Source organism: Gymnogyps californianus, chromosome 23 (assembly GCF_018139145.2).
Source record: "Gymnogyps californianus isolate 813 chromosome 23, ASM1813914v2, whole genome shotgun sequence".
NCBI classification, from domain to species: domain Eukaryota; kingdom Metazoa; phylum Chordata; class Aves; order Accipitriformes; family Cathartidae; genus Gymnogyps; species Gymnogyps californianus.
The window spans coordinates 962,213-981,468 of record NC_059493.1 but is presented as its reverse complement, the minus strand read 5'-3'; the positions used below and the strand labels follow the sequence as shown (position 1 = coordinate 981,468).

Genomic DNA, 19,256 nt, shown 5'->3' with positions numbered 1-19,256 from the left:
CCAGCTGGTGCCTGAGCCCTGGCGGGGAGCCTGCTTCCCCCAAAAATGAGCCTTGCCCCTTCTCTCGAGCCCCCATCACGGCCCAGCCGCCTGCGACAGGGAAACCTGGGGCTGCAACTCCGTCCCCCTCCTCCCTGACAACAATTTCTGCCTTGCCCGTCCCGGATAACCACGCCGGCGCTGACTGCCAGTGCTGCCCGGCCCTCCGAGCTGGATAATCTCTGTTTGATAGAATTAATAAGTGCATCAATCTTAAACCTCTTTGCTCGGCAGCTCCTCTCCGGCAGCGGGGAGAGGGGACTCGCGTGCCCACGGTCACGTAGGGACGGAGCCACGGAGCCAGGGAGGCTGCCAGACCACCGCAGCAGCTCTTCCCCTCCTCTTTTTACCCCCGGCCGGGTTTTTTGGGGTTCTCCAGGGCCTCCAAAGTTCTGCATAAGTGGAGGAGCCACCACCGCCGTGCCAGATGCCCGCAGATCCCGATTAAAGAAGCACTTTGCCGGGTAAAAGCCATGTGGGTGGCCCCATGTCCCTGCCCCACGTGCACGCGCCCGTGCAACACGCACGCATGCACGTGCACGTGCACACGCACGATACCTGGTCTCCGTGGGTGTTACCAGGATTGGGGCCGTACAGACCCGGCACAGCTTGGAGCCTCCAGCCCCTGCAAACGCCCCCTTGCAAACACATCCATCCCGCCCCGGCATTAATTTCCCCATTTTCTTTTCCCTCCCCAGGAAAAAGGAGAGAGGATTCATCAGTAAAACCGTCTGCACAGAAATTCGGGCTGGGGGCAAGCAAGCCAAGTCACCCCCCCCCCCCCCCCCAGGGACGGGGCATCGCCGGGGTCGCCCACGGGCTGGCCCGTGATCCGGTCGTTATTTATTGCCATGCAAAGGGGTACGGCACGGAGGGATGCTCCGTGGGGGGGTGTCGGCGAGGGTGACGGCGCGCGGCGCGGGACAGGAGGAGCCCAAACCCACCAGCACCGCTCACAAAGCATCACATCCCAGGCAGCTCCGTCGTGCTCATCCCACGGCTCCGGGATTACACCAGTGCTGCTAAAATCCCGTATTTATCTCCGCAGCGCCCAGCCAATGACCTCGGGGCTGATGCGCAGGACCTTCTTCCGCAGGGATCAGACATGATAAAGCTCTCCCGGTCCCGGCTCGCCACGAGGCACAAGGTCCCAGTCCCAGCAAACCGTCTCGGCTGCTCCGAGGATGACATCCAAGCACGCAGCAGACGGGATGGACGGCAAGGGCTTCACCCAGGTAAGGGGATTTTCTCCCTGGATTTGGGATTTGGGGTTTTTTTGTGCTCCTTGTACCTGGCTGAGGAGCTGCGATGACCCCGGTGCGAAGGGATGCGAGGCCAATTCATCCGGCTGCCGCTCGTCAGAAAGGGAGTAGCTGTGGGTAGCAGGGGATCACGGGACGGATGCCGGTGAAATAATTCATGGAAGGGTGTAGGAGAGCTGTTTCCCAAACCTCTGGCCCCCGGCCAGGCAGGATGATGTCGAAGCAAGGCGGGATGTAATGTTCGGGGTGTTTTTCTGCCCGGCGGAATGAATTGAAGGAAAAATATGTGAGCGGGGGCTTTGAGACATGGTCCTCCCTGCAGGGAGGGATGCGAGGTGCTGCTTGTGGGTGAGCAAGGGTCCGGGGAAGAGCCCGGCTCTGCTCCTGCATCCTGGGGAGAGCCGGCCAGGCCGCGGGATGGGGTTAGGGATTGCTTTTCTCATCCCAGAAGCAGCCGAGGGAGCAGCAGCGTTTTCCTGGCAGGATGCTGAGAATCCGTGCTTGGCATGGGACTGCCTGGCAGTTTCTCCGCCAACAGCGTTTGGGAAGTTTCCCTGGCGAGGCAGCTTTTCCCCGGCAAGGCAGCTTTTCCCCTGTGCCTCGGCAGCTGTTTGCTGTTTCGAAACCGTCTTCGCTGGAAAATGCCAAAAAAAAAGCAGCTATTTTTCATTTCCAACCTCTCCTGGTTTCACCCGAGCAGTGGGAAAGGCTGGGAGAGCGGGAGCCCCTCGGCTGCGGGATGAGGGTCCCCCCCTTGCGCTCCAGGTTTTAAGAGGCCGCCCGGCTCCTCGCTTCCTTGCCGGCTCTTGCCGGCATCTCACCTAAACACCGAAGATGGGTTGGGAGGTGCAGCCATCCGCACGTGGCTTTGCCGCGGTGACGTGGAGGCTGGTTCCTGCCTGCGCGACGGCTTTCCCGTGGGCCTGGCAGGGCTAAAGGGTGGGATCCTGCTGTAGCCGTGCACCCGGGTCTTCCTCGACACCGAGTTTCAGGTTATTTCCTCCGATTGTCAGTGCCGGGTGGGAAGGATTTCGCAGGAATCGGCGCAGGCGGAGGTCCCGGGGAGGGGTTTGCATTTGGGATTTGACCCCAGCTCAGTCCCCGGGCTTCGCCCGAGCCTTCAGCTTGCTGCTTCACCTCCAGCTCCTGCCAGGCTGCCGCCTCCGTGGCCCTTCCCTCCAGCATCCCGGCGGAGCCGGAGACTTCCCACGTGCTCCCGGCTTCTGCCGGATGGGGCTCAAGGACTGACCCTGCACCGAGCCTGGGCTGGACGCAGCCGTGGCACAGGGGCATCTCGGGGTGATGGCAGGGTTATCCCGCTGCCGGCACACACCGGGATGGGACCCCTGAGACCCAGCTCTGGGAGCCTGGTGTAGCGGGGGAAAAACCGGCGGACCTTTTGAGTATCCAAACTCTTCAGATCAGAAATAGATACGGCAACCGCACGCTTAGCGCGGGCTGAAAATCCCCCCGGCTTGCTCGCACCCAGGGCTCCGGGAGGAAGCACGGGGGGTCCCACCGAGGAGGCGAGGGAAAAACCCCTGGCACCGAGCATCCCCCTGCCTGCTGCTGCCTGCTCCTCTCAGCAGCCTGCCTGCTGCCGCTCGCCCAGCTTGTGCCCCAGCTCCGGTTCGGTGGCACCGGGGACGTGCGCTCGCCCCACGCCACGGGACGTGGCAGTGACCCACCTCTGCTGCTGCCGGCGGCTGGGAAAGCGCCCGGGGGACGCTGGAGAAACCTCCCCTTTCCGCTGCGATTGAGAAAGTGCCACACGCGAGAGTTATTCATCCCAGGGCGGCGTGACTCAAGGTCCTGTGTCCTGGCCGGGACTTTTGACCTCAGAGGTGTGCCAGGCTCGCACGGTGCCGGGCACAGCCCTTGCCAGCCCCGGGACACCTCCAGCTCTCCCTAAGTTTGGCCATGCCAGCTTTTGGGGAGACGATCCATCCTGCCAGGGCTCCTGCCAGCTCTGACATCCCCTCTGGGGTTTGGGGACCTTACTGGGACTTTGGGGACGGTGCAGCTCATGGAAATGCAAGGGGCTCAGATGTCTTTTCTCTCTCTTGCATCCCGGGGCTGATCCCGAGGCTGGTCCCATGGGGGATTTGATGTCCCCTTGGATCAGGAGACATTTGATGGAGCTGGCAGACTCCTTGGCAGCCGGACAAGCCAAGGGCTTAGAGCCGGCGCCGCCACGAGGGAGGTCAGGACAGGCAACGGAAAGCAAATGTCAACCTCACATCACAGTAATTCAGCAGGAGGCAGAGGGACAGGCAGCGGCAGAAGCTGGGCGTGGATGGGGCAAACTGGATTTGCCCACGCTGAGGTTCCCGCTGTAAAAATCCTCCTGGGCAGGGGAGGCTGCTCGGGGATGGAGATGCTCCTAAGGTTGAGGATGGCCATCAGCAGCGGAGAGTGGCCATCAGCAGTGGAGAGTGGCCATCACCAGCAGAGAGTGGCCATCACCACCGGTCCCCTCTCGGCAGAGGTCCAGCGACCTCCAGCACCCACCCGCACATCACACGCTCGTACTCGCCGCTGGGTACAACTTCCCGGCCGAACCCCGTTTGGTTTCCTCCTGTCCCGGCTGGTGGCCCCGGGGCTTTGAGGGGTTTGAGGAGAGCGAGGCAAGAGCCGGAGCTGGGCGCCTGTAACACGTGAGGAAGCTAAAATTAGGCGGCTACATCTAATCTAATTTAATCTCCCCTTTTCCGTCTGTATAACGGAGATTAGCCTGGCTGTGCGGGATGGGAAGGCTGGGCTGCAGAAGCTCGGGGTGGCCCGGCCCGGGGGCACCCAGTTTCCCGGTCCCCACCTGACCCATGGGGAATCTTTCCGGCTGTTTTTGGGAGGGCTGGCTGCTCGGGGGAGAACGGTGTTGGGATGCAGCCGGACATTTGAGGATGGGTGGGTTGGAAGTCAACTCCGGGGTTATGAGCATCCGCAGAGGAGCAGCGGTAGGACAGACGGAGGGACAAATTCCCCCCAGCCCCCCCCAGCCCAGACAGGGCACAATCCTCCCCTCTCCTTCCACCTTTGCGGAGCCGTTTGGGATGGGCGAACCTCATCCCTCGCCTCAGAGCTGGGGAAAGGCTGTTTCGCCCAGCTCAGCCCCAAGGTCACGCGCTTCATCCCACAGCTCCTGAAGAAAGAAAAGTTCTCGGACCGGTTTTCTATTCCCAGCCCCATGCGAGGGCTGGGTCCGGCCAAGTTCAAGGTTTCCGGCGCGTTGGGTGACCAGGCAAAGTAAATAAATGGTCACCGGTGTCATTCTTCTGCCGATGGGTTCATTTGGGATATGGGTGCGTGTGTCTGTGTCTGTGTCTGTGTGTGTGTGTCAAATGAAACGTTGTTGGAAACTATGTAGAGCACCGATGGAGCGATGAATCACGGGGCAGGTGATCTAGGATGAATTAATGCCTCTCCTGGAGCCGCTCCAGCTCCGAGATCATCCCGGCTGCTCCGTGCCGCACAGCGCCCTCGAAAAATCGGATGCGCCGGGTCTGGTTCCCAATTCCTCTTCCCCACCCTGATCCGTGCCTCGGTTTCCCCGCTATAAAAGGGGGATATTACCCTCGCCAGGTTTGCAACGCTCCATCTTGGGAGGGGGGTCCCCCAAACCTCTCGGGCAGCAGCGGTCCGGGCGGCTTTGCCCCGTGCCATGGGGTCACGTTGGCCCCGCTTACATCCGGAGCTGGTCCCAGGACTCCGGGATGCTCCGTCCCTGCTCCGACCGCTGGGCACGGCCCTTCCTTTCAAGCTCCGACGTTGTCATTACCGCAGTCATTCGTCTTTAAAGAATCGCATTAGAGAAATTAGAGCCGGTTGTAACTTCAATCCCTGCAATCAGCCCATTTCCTTTTGCTAAGGAACGCGGCATTAAATGCCGACAGATTATTACAAGCCCATACGAAGCCGGCAAGCAGCTGGGAGGGACGGCTTGAAAAGATTTAGATTTTGAGGTTTATTACGTGAAAGGAATTACAAAACGTGTTAGAAAAACTCATTTTAAAATAAAAAATCGCTTTAAAAGCAAGCGCTATTTAGAGGAACGCACGGACCGGAGACCTGCTCCTCCTGCCGTTTCTTGACTAGGGTGTTATCCGGGAAATAAATTGAACGTTGGGGAATATGCCTCCCTGAATAAACTGATTTTGCAGAGGTGAACTGAGCTCCCGAGCGGGACAGAAGGACGAGACAGACCCCTCATTTTTGCACATACAGTCGCTTCCTTCATCCAGCCGGGCAGGCAGCAGATGGGGAAGGTGGACAGATGCGCCCGGCTATTTTTAGGCTAAACGCCGCTTATAATTTCATCTGAACCACCGAGAATTTGGGTATTTAGCAAAAAAAGCTGGATGAGAGGGTGAATTGAAATGCAGGCGCACCGAAAAAGATTAAAAAGCATCGGCTGCCTATATGGGGCTTTAACCGAAACCCTGGACAAACTCGGGCTGGACGGGCAGGGTCCGGCAGGACTGGATGGCCCAGGAAAAGGAGTTGTCTCGGCTCCGTTTCTCTCCCTCTATTTTGGTTGCTTCTCCCCCTCTCTCTTTCCTTTGAAATGGAGTTTCAATTCCTTGGAAAAACGATGTAAATGACCACTTAGAAAGAAATATTACAAGGCAAAGCCGTGAAGGGTTTGAGCTGCTCAGAACTGGTTGGGAAAGGGCGGCAGGGAGCAGGCAGACGGGTTGGGTAACTCCTGCCCCAGGGGCTGCTAAGACCGGCTCTTCTGGGAGCCAGGATCCGGGCAGCAGGAGCGGTTCTGGAGGGCCAGGAGGGCGTAGGACGTGCCACGGCCCTCGTAGGGCTCCTTGCAACGCCCGGCTGCGGGTCTTCGCAAGGCTTCGGCCCTCGAATTCCCAGATGGAGCCAGGAGAAAGGAGCCGGGATGGTGACGAGGAGGAAGGAGGGATGGTGGAGGCAGCTCCCGGCCCTTCCCTGGGATAACGCGGGCAGAGGTTTCCCAAAGCTTCGGGGTGCACCGAGCACCCCCCCCCCCGCTTCAGCCCTTCCCCGCGCGGGGGGGAGCGGTACACACGCGTGCAGGCGTAGGAACCGCCACGGGCTGCGGGCTGACGGATGCACACTGACGGATGCACACGGATGCGCACGTTAATGCGCATGTGATCGCGCGCGCGCGCACACACACACACACACACACGCACACACGCACGCAGACACGCGCGCAGGACGGTGCGTGCACACCCGTGCATCTGCGGGAACGCAGCGAGGCACACGCAGACGCCGATGACCGCGGCGGGTGCGTGCACGGACACATGCCAACGCGTGTAAGCCAGGCTGCGCGTGCACACGCACGCACACGCTGCTGCATGTGTGTGTCGTGTCCCCCCCCCGGCTCTGGGGGTGCCCATATGCCGGTGTGCACGCACAGGCACAGCAGTGCACCCGTCCCCCCCGCAGTGCACCCCCCCAGACCTTGCAACCCACCACCCCCTGTGCACTCCCCCATGCACACCCCCCCCCAGTTCATGCACCCCCCCCTCAGTTCACACGCACCCCCCAAGTACACCCCCAATGCACACACCCCCCCCACCAGCCCCCCACCCACTTCACCCCCACTCGTCTCCCCCCCCAGTGCCCACCCGAGACCCTGCCCACACCCCCCCACCACCCAGCACCCCCCCCAGTTCATGTGCACCCCCCAGTACACCCCCAATGCACACACACTCCCCCAGCGCATCCCCAGCCCCCCACCCACTTCACCCCCAGTGCCCACCCGAGACCCCACCCACACCCCGCCACCACCCAGCACCCCCCCAGTTCACGCACACACCCCCAGTACACCCCCAATGCACACACACCCTCCCCAGTGCACCCCCAGCCCCCCCCACTTCACCCCCACTCATCTCCCCCCCCAGCGCCCACCTGAGACCCTGCCCACCCCCCACCACCCAGCACCCCCCCCACTTCACGTGCACCCCCCCAGTACACCCCCAATGCACACCCCCCACTTCACCCCCACTCGTCTCCCCCCCCCAGTGCCCACCCGAGACCCCACCCACACCCCCCCCAGTACACCCCCAATGCACACACACCCTCCCCAGTGCACCCCCAGCCCCCCCCACTTCACCCCACTCATCTCCCCCCCCCAGCGCCCACCCGAGACCCTGCCCACCCCCCCACCACCCAGCACCCCCCCCACTTCACGTGCACCCCCCCAGTACACCCCCAATGCACACACCCCACGCCAGCCCCCCCCCACTTCACCCCCACTCGTCTCCCCCCCAAGTGCCCACCCGAGACCCCACCCACACCCCCCCCAGTACACCCCCAATGCACACACACCCTCCCCAGCGCACCCCCAGCCCCCCACCCACTTCACCCCACTCGTCTCCCCCCCAGTGCCCACCCGAGACCCTGCCCACACCCCACCACCACCCAACACCCCCCCAGTTCACGCGCACCCCCCCAGTACACCCCCAATGCACACCCCCCACCACCAGCCCCCCCACTTCACCCCCACTCGTCTCCCCCCCCAGTGCCCACCCGAGACCCCACCCACCCCCCCCACCACCACCCAGCACCCCGCACCAGTTCACCCCAGTACCCCCCCCATTCCCCCCCATCACCGCCCCCCCCACTCCCCTCGGGCGCCCCTAGCGGCGGGCGTCACCCACCCCACCCCCCCGCCGCCGCCGCCGCCGCCGCCGCGCCGGGTACACACCCTCGCGGCTCAGCCAATGAGAAGCCGCCGCGGCGCCGCGTCACTCGTGGGCCGGGGGAACCTCCTCAATGAGCCACATTGTCGCGGGCGAGTACCGCGCCGCGCGCTGCTCCGGGGCCGCCTCCGCTCCGCACCGCTCCGCTCCGCTCCGCATCGCTCCGCACCCAGCCGCGCAAGATGATCGCCTCCCACCTGCTCGCTTACTTCTTCACCGAGCTCAACCATGACCAGGCGCAGAAGGTGAGGGGGGGATGGAAGAGATGCGCGGGACAAAGGGGCCGGTGAGGAGAAATGGGGGGGGGGGGGGAGGAAGGAAAAAAGGAGAAAAAGAAAGGGGGGGGGAAGTAAAAGAGAAAGGAAAAAGGAAAAAAGGGGGGAAAAGGAAAAAAGGGGGAAAAGGAAAAAAGGGGGGAAAAGGAAAAAGGGGGAAAAAAAGAAAAAGGAAAAAAAAAAAAAAAAAAAAAAAAAAGAAAAAAAAAAAAAAAAAAAAGAAAAAGGAAAAAAAAAGGAAAAATAAAAAAAGGAAAAATAAAAAAGGAAAAATAAAAAAAGGAAAAAAGGAAAAAGGAAAAAAGAAAAAAAGGAGGGGAAAAAGGAGAGAGGAAAAAAGTAAAAAAAAAGAAAAAAAGGAAAAAAGAAAAAAAAAGGCGAAAAAAGAAAAAAAACAGGAAGAACGGGGAAATGGGGGGACGCGGCGGGCGGGGGGGGCAGGCGGGAGGCCGCCGTTGTCGCCCCGCGGGCCCGTGCGCTGCCCCGCCGGGGCCGCCGTGCGGTACGTGCCGCGGCGGGCGGCTGCGGGACCCCGCGTGGCCGGGCGCCCCCGCGGGCCGGCGGCGCGGAGCAGGAGAAGGAGGAGGAGGAGGAGGAGGAGGAAGGGGTGTGTGTGTGTGGGGGGGGTGTCTCTGCTCCCCTCCCCGGCCGCCCCCGCGGGAGTCGGGACCCCCCCGGGGCAGCCGGGCCGCCCCGCGCAGCACGTGTCGCCGCTTCTTGCCGCCGGCGCGGAGCATCCCCGGGCGCGGAGCATCCGCCGGCGCGGAGCATCCCCCGGAGGCGGGACCTTCAGCCCCTCGGCGGGACCCCGTGTCCCCCGTTCCCCCCCCCCCCGTTCCCGTGTTCCCCCCCCCCCCCGCCCCGGGGCGACGAGCCGAGGCCCCTGCGGGGGAGCGGGGCCCTGGCTCCGGCCGTGCCCTCCGCGGCCGGGTGAGCCCGGGGCACGGCGGGGGATGCCGGAGGGGGTTGCTTCGAGCTCGGAGGCAAATGCAGCACCTCGGGCTCCCCTTCCCCAGGCTGTGCCCCCCCCCACCCCCAGAGTGTCCGTGTCCCCCCCCGTCCCCCCCCCTCCGCCGTCTCCTGCACAGACGGCAATGGAAAACATTTTCTTGCCTTCCCCCTCCCTTAATTTACGGGTCCTGAACGACCAGAGCCTGTTCCTGGACCGCAAATGCAAGTCGAAGCGTCCCGTTGGGATGCACGGAGCGTTTGTCACCAGTAATTCATGAGTTCAGGCACTTGAAAAATGCAAGTGTTTTTGCTCTCCTATGGCTGGTGGCAAGCAGCCGGCCTTTGTTCGGCCGGGACAGCGCTTAGGTTCTAAACAGCAAGTGTTAAATAAATGATTCCTGGGAAAAAATGCTGGCTGGGAGACTGTGCGTGAAGGCTCAGGCTCTTCCCCCAGCCCTCCGCCAGCGTTTGGGGCATCTAAAGATACGTCAGAGAGCGTTTCGGCTCTGAGTCCTGAGATTGTGCAGCAGTTCCTATTACTGGGGTTACAGTGCCCGGGCATGGGGGGGTGGGGGGTGGTCGAGATTTGCAAATGCCCCCTTAAAAAAAAGCAAAATGCAAAACGCACGGCTGCAGAGAGCCCCGGCTCGCTCCATCGGATAACGCTGGGGACGCCGACGGAGAAACAAAACTCGCCACGTTGGCCTTTCGCCTGCATTAAATAGGAAGTAAAACAAGAGGGCACGTTAAAAGAAACCCAAAGTGCATAGAAATAACTTCCCAACACAAAGCGATCCGTAAGGAAATACGGGCTCAGCTTCTCCCTCCGCTCGCGACTGTCCCCGGGGGTTGTGCAACAGCCAAATCCACGGGAAGGGGTTGTGTAACCCGAAGGCAGAAATAGGCCAGCGGCACGGCCGGCTTCTGCCTCTCGGGCTCCGGGCAGCTTACGAGCTCCTTATCGGGAACTGGAAATAATGGAGAGGGAAGGTTTTGGTTTAAGGTATTCGGCTTCGTTACCCACCGGGAAAAGGGTGTGCGAAGCCTCGGGAACCGGCTTCATTTTCCTCCCAGCTCCAAAGCCCAAACAAAAAAGGTTGCTGAGATGTGTGTGTGTGTGCTGAGGGGGGGGGCGGAAAATAACCAGGAGCCGTCGGCCGGGGCTCTGGCTGCTGTGGGAGATGGCTTTGCCCTCCCGGCCCCGTACAGCCACCTCCACAACTGGATTTCTCTGGGTTATTTTAAAACAAATACCTGTGAATCCTCCCGGTAAGGCAAAGCTGGGGTCGGCGCAGCCTCCAGCGAGAGCACGGAGCTCGGCTTCGCTGCAGGGGAAGGGGGAGAAGCGGGGAAGCAACTGAGGTTCTGAGCTGGATGCAAAAATTATTCCTGGCTTACAAATCTTTCCAGGCGAGGAGTGGGGGGAGTCCCCAGGGCAGGGAGATGTAGGGGCTGAAATTCTTGGAAAGCTGTGATTGATTTATTTTTTCTATCAAGCCCAAAGGCTTTACCCAGGATTTGAGATTATATTTGGGCAAAGATTTTAGGGTGGTAGCCTGGGGTATGTTTGAGTCGTGCGTCTTTTTGCTTTGAATCGGGCAGAAAAGGGGCTCGGCCGTGGGAAGAAAGCGCCCTTTCCGACAGCTGTGGTTTGTGTCCGCATCAGGGCCTTGAAAATAGCCCCGAAACCAGGGTTTTTCTTCCCATTCTTGACACGGAGCAGCTTTACCTGCTCTGCTGCCCACCCGGGGGGATGTCACGTACGTCCCCAAACTCCTCCTGCCCTTTGCTTTGCCCAGCTGGAAAGTGGATTGCAGTACTAACTTATCTAACCCCCAAGGGATTGTGCAAACTTTAATTAACCTCAGCAACGTCCCTTGAGATCCCGGCTTGAAAGTTTGCCGTGGATGAACCGTGTTCCCTTCGGATGTGCCGGCTCACGCCGGGTTTCCTGGTCCCTGAACCTCAGCCTCATCATGTGACGGGAGGAGCGGGAGGCGAACGACCTAAATAACCGGGCTGGTGGCTCTTCTTCCCCATCACTCCTTCGAAAGAAGGAAAAACTGGCGACGGAGTTCATTTTCTGTATTTGCGGCTGTTCCCAGGCAGGGACAGGTTTTCCTCTGGGTTTTTTTTTTTTTTCCTTTGCTAGGAGGATTAGTTTTATCTAGCTGATGTCTCCCCGGCTGCCTCTCGCAGGCTCCCCTGCGGCTGTGGGAGGGACGCCTGATCGCAAATTCCTGGAAACCAACTTAACATCTTCTCTTAAGCCCACCAAGGTCGGCGGCAGGACGGCCTTTCCCATCCTTGGCACCCTCAGGGAGCCATCGCGTAGCCCCTCGCTCCTCGGCCTCTCATTTGAGGTACCGTGGGGAGCCCGGGCAGGGCACAGCCTCAGTTTCTCCAACCGCGGTGGGATGCTCTCAGCATCCGAGGGGAGGTCTCGGCGCCAGCGAGGCTTTCCGATCCAGCAGCATCCGATGCTGCCTCTTGTATCTGCCCCGGAGACTTTCTGGATTTAAAACGGGAGAGAGAGAGGAACGCGTGGGCAGGGAGGCATCTCAAAGGCCGGCTGGGGCTGCTCAGGGCCGGCGGGAGCTGGGAGCAGTTTGACGTCTCCGACTCCTGAGCTGGAAACCAGAACGTTTTCCCAGTTCAATTGGGCTTTTTGTGGGGCTCCGGAGCAGCGGGGTCACCCGAGGACGGGTCCCCGGCCTCCACTGCTGCTCGGCAGCGTGATTTCTTCGCCATGGGTGCCCGGCTCCACCTCCGGCGTGGGGTTCAGCTGCCGTTCCGGGGGGGGGGGGGGGGGGGGGGGGGGGGGGGGGGGGATGGTGAGGATGGGGAGGAACCGGCCGAGCAGGAAACCATCTGACTCACTCAGGTTCAAGATGACTCCGGGCGTGTGTCATCAGAGGCTTGGCTGCGGCGGGGAGGGCACGTGGGGTTTAGTTCGGCGCGGAGCCCTCAATAGCAGCCAAGGACGTGGGTGCTGCCGGGGTCAGGGCTGGAGGAGGGTGGGTGCAGTCTAGCATCAGTCCTGTGTCACCGAAGGTGGGGAGGTCGAGGAAGGGGACGAGCCGGTTCCCGGCACTGAGTCAGCCCAGGCTGGGTAACGGCGCGGCAGCGTGGGGATGGGGAGCGCTGGTTTTCGGTACGCAGAGGCTGAGGACGCGGCACGGGGGTCTGTCCCGTGCTGCGGTGCCCATCCCTGATCCGACGAGAAAAGTTGCAAAGCGCGTGCCAGGTTATGGTCCCGAGCCAGGAAATAAAACACTCGCCGTGCTGGGTGCTTTCCTGCCTTCACCCTGCGACCTCGGTGAACTGCTGCCGCTCCCTCTGCCTCGGTTTCCCCGAATCTGTCGCGTCCCGCCGCGGATCCGGGCAGGATGGGAGCACGGCTGCCGGCTCGCCCTGGTAACTTGCTGGGTGCTCGCTCGCACAGCATCCCCCTCTGAAAGAAGCAGGGAGAGAGTCGGTATACCGAAAAACTTCAGTGATTTTTAAAAAAGCAGCATGTTTTAAGTTAAAAACTGGGATAGGGAGGGAAGTAGTTTAAAGAAAAAATAATTTCAGGCAGGGATTACCCTGGGGAGAGGATTGGCTGTGCTCACTTGTGGGTTAGGAGTGCTCAAGCCTTCCCCAAACTGGAACATCTCTCTGTTGTTCTCGTACACAACAAATATTTAACTTTCTGTTGCCAAAAAGGAAAAGAATCCAGCCCAGAAACCGGCTAACCTCTCCCGCTGTTACGCTTGTTCCCCAAATGCTGCTGAAATTACGCACGTCCAGCTGAAAACTACAGCGAGCAGATACTGGGGGACAGGAAACATTCGCTCCCAGTCCAGTTCTCACCAGACACGTGGCTTTGGAAAGAGTTCCGGAGCAAAACTAAAACTAAAGACGGGCAGCTTCCCCTTCCCAGAGCCTGGGATCATGAATGGGGAAGATGTGGCCGAAACCTTATTGCACGAGAATAAACCGCCCCGAGTCCTTCCCCTTCCCTGCCGCCATTTGCTGGGCAGGAAACGGTTGCGCTTTGCCGGAAGCCGCTGTCACGCTGCAATTTCCATCACCGACAGCAATCCTGCCCCACGTCCCCACCGAGCGATGGGGAAAAGGGTCCCCGCTACCACTGCGAGGGGAAAAGCATCCTTCATCCTCCCTGCTTCGGACCTCTCCAGCCGTACCACCCCGCCCGTGCATCCCCGACACGGGGCTAGATCTATCGGGGAGGGTTTTTCCGCTCCTGCAAGGAGCTGCGTTGATGGGACCACCTTGCAAACGTATAAGCTGAGGAATTAATTTTTTTCTCCCTGGATAGCGGCATTGAACCGGAATGACGTTATTCGCAGGCTAATATATTTGCAGCGCTGACCCCTTAGGGTCTAGCCCCGATTGGGAGGATTAAGAGAAGTCTTCAGGCAAAAGAACATCATCCAGCTGCGGCGCTGGTACTGGAGCCGTGAGTTATTGCCATCATTGCAAAGGCAAACCTGGCTTTTGGGGTACTTTAAGCCCGGCTCAGCACGGCACGGCTCACTCGGCTTCCAGCTGGCGGCAAAAATTGGGCAACTTGAGGTTTCTTCGGCCTTGGGGCGGATGGACCTTGCCCAACGGTGGCCTCGCAGCAGGGAAGGGCAACGCCGGGCACTTCCCCAGCACCCGGCGGCGGATGCTCGGCGTAGAAATTAGCTGAGCTTTTGGAGACAGCCCTGAGCTAGGAGGTGGGGATTTGCTCGGTTTTAGTTCAAAAAAAACCTGCATTGAACTCGTTACACCCGCAGCGGCTCTAACGATCCGGTTCTTTAACAAAATGTCCTGCCCTGTGTGCAACTGTCCTCGGCCGTGAGCACGCCCAGCACTTCCCAGCTTAAATCTGTTCCTCCTCCATTCAGTTTATTTAGATTTCCTTGGGGAAACACTATTATTCATGATGGAAGCTTTCCAGAAATTAAATTACCCCGTTCCGGATCCTAACCTAGTGACTTTATTTATTTGGAATTGGCAACCATCTTAAAAAAGGCTAAACAACCGAGAAGGTGGTTTGTCTTGAAAGATACTCGTGCTTCGGCGCTGAATTCCCCTGTCTTACCTTATCTTTGCTACCGTGTGAGGTGTGCTTGGGTGCAGGGGGGGTAATTGGGGTAACGAACCGGGCCGTGGGGCTGGGAAGCCTTGGGCACGAAGGTGGCCGTGGCTCTTCCTTGGTGGGGGTCAGCTACGCACCAAGGCGCTCTCGCTTGGGAAGGAGCTGAGCCGCTGCTGCCCTGGAGCCGTTCTGCAGGACGCCCTGACCTGCCTTAGCTGCCACGTGGGACGACGTCTACATCCCTAGGAGAAGATGATCCAGGTTTTAAAAGGGCTTTGGAGATTAGAAGAAGGTCACCCTGTTTCTCGCGCTGCCGATTATTCCTGGTACGCTGGAGCCTGGAGGACATGGGGAACGTGCTGAGCGGTGCCTGCCCTGGAGAAAGGAGGTGAAACCTCCGCCTCGTTTTCCCGTGCTGTGATTTTGGGGGGCTGGCGGGTCGTGCACGCAGCACCTTCACTGCCCCGTGCCTTGGGCAGGAATCGAGGAGCAAACAGCGACGGCTTCTTGTGCATCCGAGCTTCCAAAGCACCCACCTTCTCTGGGATGAGATCTTCCCCTAGCAGCATCTTGCCAGTCTAGGAGGAAAAGCAAGCCAAGTCAGGGTGACGGACAGGAGAGAAACGCCAGCGGCGTGCGGTTTGTGCACGGGGGAAGCTCTGCCCCGAGCCTTGCTGGTGTGGTACCCCACCGCTGGGATGGGGACACCTCGTTGGGACCCCGTCCCCGCTCACGGTGGTCTCACCAGGACCCCCTGACCACCGTAGGCTGCCAAAGAAGTCCCGTGAAGGAAGGTCTCTTGGGGGTGAGAGGCTGCTGGGAGGCAGAGCACCCAGTCTCGCCCGGGTTTGTCTCTAATTATCACCGACACCCTGGGTCAGATGCTGCTGGAGAGGAGACAGAGTCTGGTTGAGGTCCTCCCCGTGCCAAGGGGCAGGTCGGTGGCTCCTGAGGAGGTTGTGAAAGGCCCCTGCAAGCCGGGATAACGCTCTCTCTCTGGCTCACGGCTAAGAAATGGGGTTGGGCCGTCTGTCCTGGGTTGACGGCATCGACCGATAACCGTCGTCGGGGCAGCTAAACGGGAGATTTCCTACCCTGGGGCTGGGGTGGAGGTGGGCTCCGGACCCAGGGCTCCTCTTGAAACTGGAAGAGGAGGGAGAGGGTGGAGGTGAGCTGGGGCAGCGGCCACCTTCCCTGCACCCGTCACCGGAGCCTCCGTACATGGGTGGAAATTTTCAGCAAGCGAAAGCAAATAGGAGGGGAAGGAGAGGAGTGTTTGACTTCCTGCTGCTGGGGTGGATAAGGAGGGACTGGTAAACAGCCGGCCCTGGGAAACCTCCAGGTTTCCTTATCCTTATCCTTTCCTCATGCCTGCCTGGTTTCCCAGCTGGCGGGTGCTCGCTCTCCGCTCCCGATTGATGGGAAGGAGCTGAAAGCACTAAGAGAAACCAGGAGGAGGTTTTTACCCATCACACTGGCAAGGATGCTGCTCCCAGGGGATAAAGCATCTCTCCCGGAGCGTGCTCGGCCGGGCTTCCCTCCATCCTCCGACCTCGCTGCAGTAAGCGGAGCAACTGGGGACTCGGCTTCTAAATTTCCAGCGGAGCTGGCAAAACCACAGCAGAGCTGTTTTGTTCAGCCCAGGGTCCGAGCGGCTGCATCCGTGAGCGAGGTCACGCTGGGGCGGATGGCTATTACTTGCCCACAAAATGCCCATTTCCTATAGCGTAGCCCTATAAAAAAAAAATTCGTGCTTGATTTCTGATGACCTTATGTTACGTGCCTACAGACAGGTGAGCTAACTGGGTGGAGTTTTCCTCTTGACTTCGCAGCTGCCCTTTAATTAATTTTAAGTGAAGTTAATTGAAACAGGGCATAGTTTGGGAGCTGGCAGTCCGTCCGCCTCTCCGTTTCCCTTCCCTGCTCCAGCCAGGCTGCAGAGACATGCACGGTGCTAATGGATGGGTCAGGGAGGAGTTTTTCCATGCCTTTCCCGGGGAAGACGAGACGCTTTGATGCCGTTTATGGAAGGAGCCGGGCATCTTCATAGCCTCAGCAGAAGGGTATAAACGATTGCCAGGAGCGGGGGGGGGGGGTGGATTTCTTCCCTTTCCGGCCACGGCACCCACTTGTGTCACACAGCGTTGTTTGCTCAAGGAGGTTGAGTAGCTCTCGGCACCGTAACCCTTTGTAGGGGTGATCTCAGCAGCGAAGAAATGAATGGGCAGTGGATTCCTGCCGAGCATCCTTCACGTAGGAAGAGGCCCCGGGGGTCAAGGTTGAGGCACGTTGCCGCCACGGCGTAGGAAGGGCTTCCCAGCTGGAAAACCTCCGGCACCGACCTCCTGACTCACAGCCCGGGCAGGGAAGGTTGTCGAGTTTGGGTCCTACTTCTGTCACAACCTGTTTGGGTGCCCGTAGGTGAATGAGCGGCGAAGATGCTGCGGAGCATCGGGAGCTCCTCGGGGTTCGGCGTTCCCAAGTTGGCACCCGTCTGGGCAAGGGGATGCTGCCGAGGAGGGTGTGGGGTGGCATTTGGTGAGTTCTTTGGAGAGCGGCCCCGGATGCTCAGGAAGAGGTGCAGGAACGGCGGCAGGCGTTATCGGCGTGCCTGGAGATAGGCTGTTGCGGCACTGCCGTGTTGGCAACGTGCCGGCACAGCCGTGTCCTGCCCTTCGAGGTGGGTCACGACCTGCTCCTGCTTCGTGCATCAGCCCCAGCAGACGTGAGGGGGGGGCTGAACGCTGTCCTGACCGTGTCGCAGGGGTTGTGCCCGTGTCCCCAACCCTCCAGCTGACTTTTTGCCTTTATCTCCACCTTTCAGATCGACAAGTACCTCTACCACATGCGGCTCTCCGAGGAGACCCTCCAGGAGGTGTCCCAACGTTTTGGGAAGGAGATGGAGAAGGGGCTGGGAGCAGACACCAACCCCACCGCCTCGGTGAAGATGCTGCCCACCTTCGTGAGATCCACCCCGGATGGGACAGGTACCGTGAGATGGGAGATGCTCCCTCCTTGCAGAGCAGAGGGAGAGTGCGGTGGGGAGGCCTCGGTAGGTGCCGGCACGTGCCAGGAGGGAGGGCTGGGGCCACCCATCCTCACGGCACTGCCGAAACAGGGACGGCACCCATGGCCGCCTTCACTCCTGGTCCTTGGGGCTTCATCGCGCTTCTGCTGAGCGAGGCTTAGCGTGGGGACAGGTCTCGTTCTCTCCTCTGTGCTGGGACTTGGGGGGGGGGGGGGAGGGTCCCAGTTCCTGCTGGTGGGAGGGAGGGTGGGAACCAGCCCTCGCGTGCCCTTCCTGGCAGGACGGAGACAGTCACGAGTCCGGCTCATCAGATTTCATTAGCGCTGAAGCGGGCAGCGGTGCCAGCCGCTGTCTGAATGCCACGAGGGCCACGGGAGGAGAAGGGGGCTCTCCAGGCTCGGCTTCTCACAATACGGCCTTTCTGCCTGCTTCCCGCGCTGGCAGGAGCCGGGCTGCCTGCAGCACGCTCCCAGCCAGGCGCATCCCCGTTTCGGGCTCCAGCTTGCTCCTCTCAACCCAAAAACCTGCTTCCTCGAGCATCCATATGGGAAATTTCCTTGCGCCTCCCTCTCCTAGCTTGGTGTTTTGGGAAGGAGCTTTGTCGTGGTCCCTGCAGCATCGCCCCTTGCCCACCGGCACGCAGCGGGATGCAGATGCCACCCAGGATCTGCCGAATCTCCCGGTGTTGGAAGCCGGTGGAGCGGTCCTGGCTGCTGAAGAGCAGGGAGGGACAGAGAGCCCCAAGCAGCCGGAGCTGCCCCCGGCTCCGCATCCGGGCTGGCTGCAGCCCCAGGGAAAGTCCCCGGGCCGGTCGGTCCCGTTGGCTGGAGTTGCTCAGAGTTGGGGTTGCTCCAGCGTCCAGCTTCACGGGGGGTCCTTGCAAACTCTCAGCGGCCGAGACTGCTGATAGCCGGCAGGAAAGGTGGATAAAGAGGAAGGGAGCTGATGGAAAGACCCATCTGCCCTTCCCTCCCCATCCCCGGCTGTTTTGCCACCGCTGTATTCTCATACCCGGCTTCTGGAGGTGAGCGGGTCCCAGCAGATGCTGTGGCTGGAGTCTCAAGCAACCTGGCCTCGGCGGGCAGCGACTGGGCAGACTGGAGTTTCCCGAGAAGCACGCCGAGCCGGTGCGAGCCTGCCGGTTGAGTGGTGGTGGTAAATAGGGCGTACCCGAGAGGTAGCCCTGCTCAAACAGCCAAAAAAACCCCATTGCTGCTGGCTGTCCGCTCTCTTGAGGCAAGGACAAAGGTGATGAGCTGAAGGTCTGCATCCCCAGCCAGCTTTGGGTGGGTGTTTGCTGGGAACATCGCGCTGAGGTCTGGGGCGGGGGTGGTGGCACCTCCCGAGTCCCTGCGGAGTCACAGGCATCGTAGAATCACAGGCTGGTTTGGGTTGGAAGGGACTTTTGAAGGTCACCTAGTCCAACCCCCCTGGGACATCTCCAACTCGCTCAGGTTGCCCAGAGCCCCGTCCAACCTGACCTTGAATGTTTCCAGGGATGGGGCATCTCCCACCTCCCTGGCCAACCTGGTCCAGTGCTTCACCACCCTCACTGTAAAAATTTCTTCCTTATATCTAGTCTGAATCTCCCCTCTTTTAGTTTAAAACCATTCCCCCTTGTCCTGTCGCTACAGGCCCTGCTAAAAAGTCCGTCCCCATCTTTCTTATAAGCCCCCTTGCAGTATTAAAGCATCCCTGCACCCGGAGCCATCCTGCCGGCTGCATCCCGTCTGCTCGGCCCCCCCCCCCCCCCCCAGCGCACGTACACCCAAAAGCTGGACCTGGCTGCCTGCCCCGGGATCGAGATTTCAATCTATTTAAATGTTTGAGAATATTTTTAATTACAGGGATAGCCAGAATGCCGCCCCCGGGCATGGGAACTATTGCAGCCAAAGGTGCTGGGTGCTGGCAGAGCGTGTGTCA

At 60.3% G+C, this 19,256-nt stretch overlaps 1 protein-coding gene across 2 annotated transcripts in view; it reads left to right on the top strand.

Moving 5' to 3' along the window:
• The first annotated feature begins 8,149 nt into the window (after positions 1-8,149).
• HK2 (hexokinase 2) overlaps positions 8,150-19,256 on the top strand; it is a 28,348-nt gene continuing 17,241 nt past the window's right edge. For both annotated transcript variants that reach the window (XM_050910267.1, XM_050910266.1), the window contains exons 1-2: positions 8,150-8,232; positions 17,130-17,292. In XM_050910267.1, coding sequence (XP_050766224.1) covers positions 8,170-8,232; positions 17,130-17,292 — 226 coding nt within the window. In that variant the 5' untranslated portion in view covers positions 8,150-8,169. The remainder of the gene's footprint in view (positions 8,233-17,129; positions 17,293-19,256) is intronic.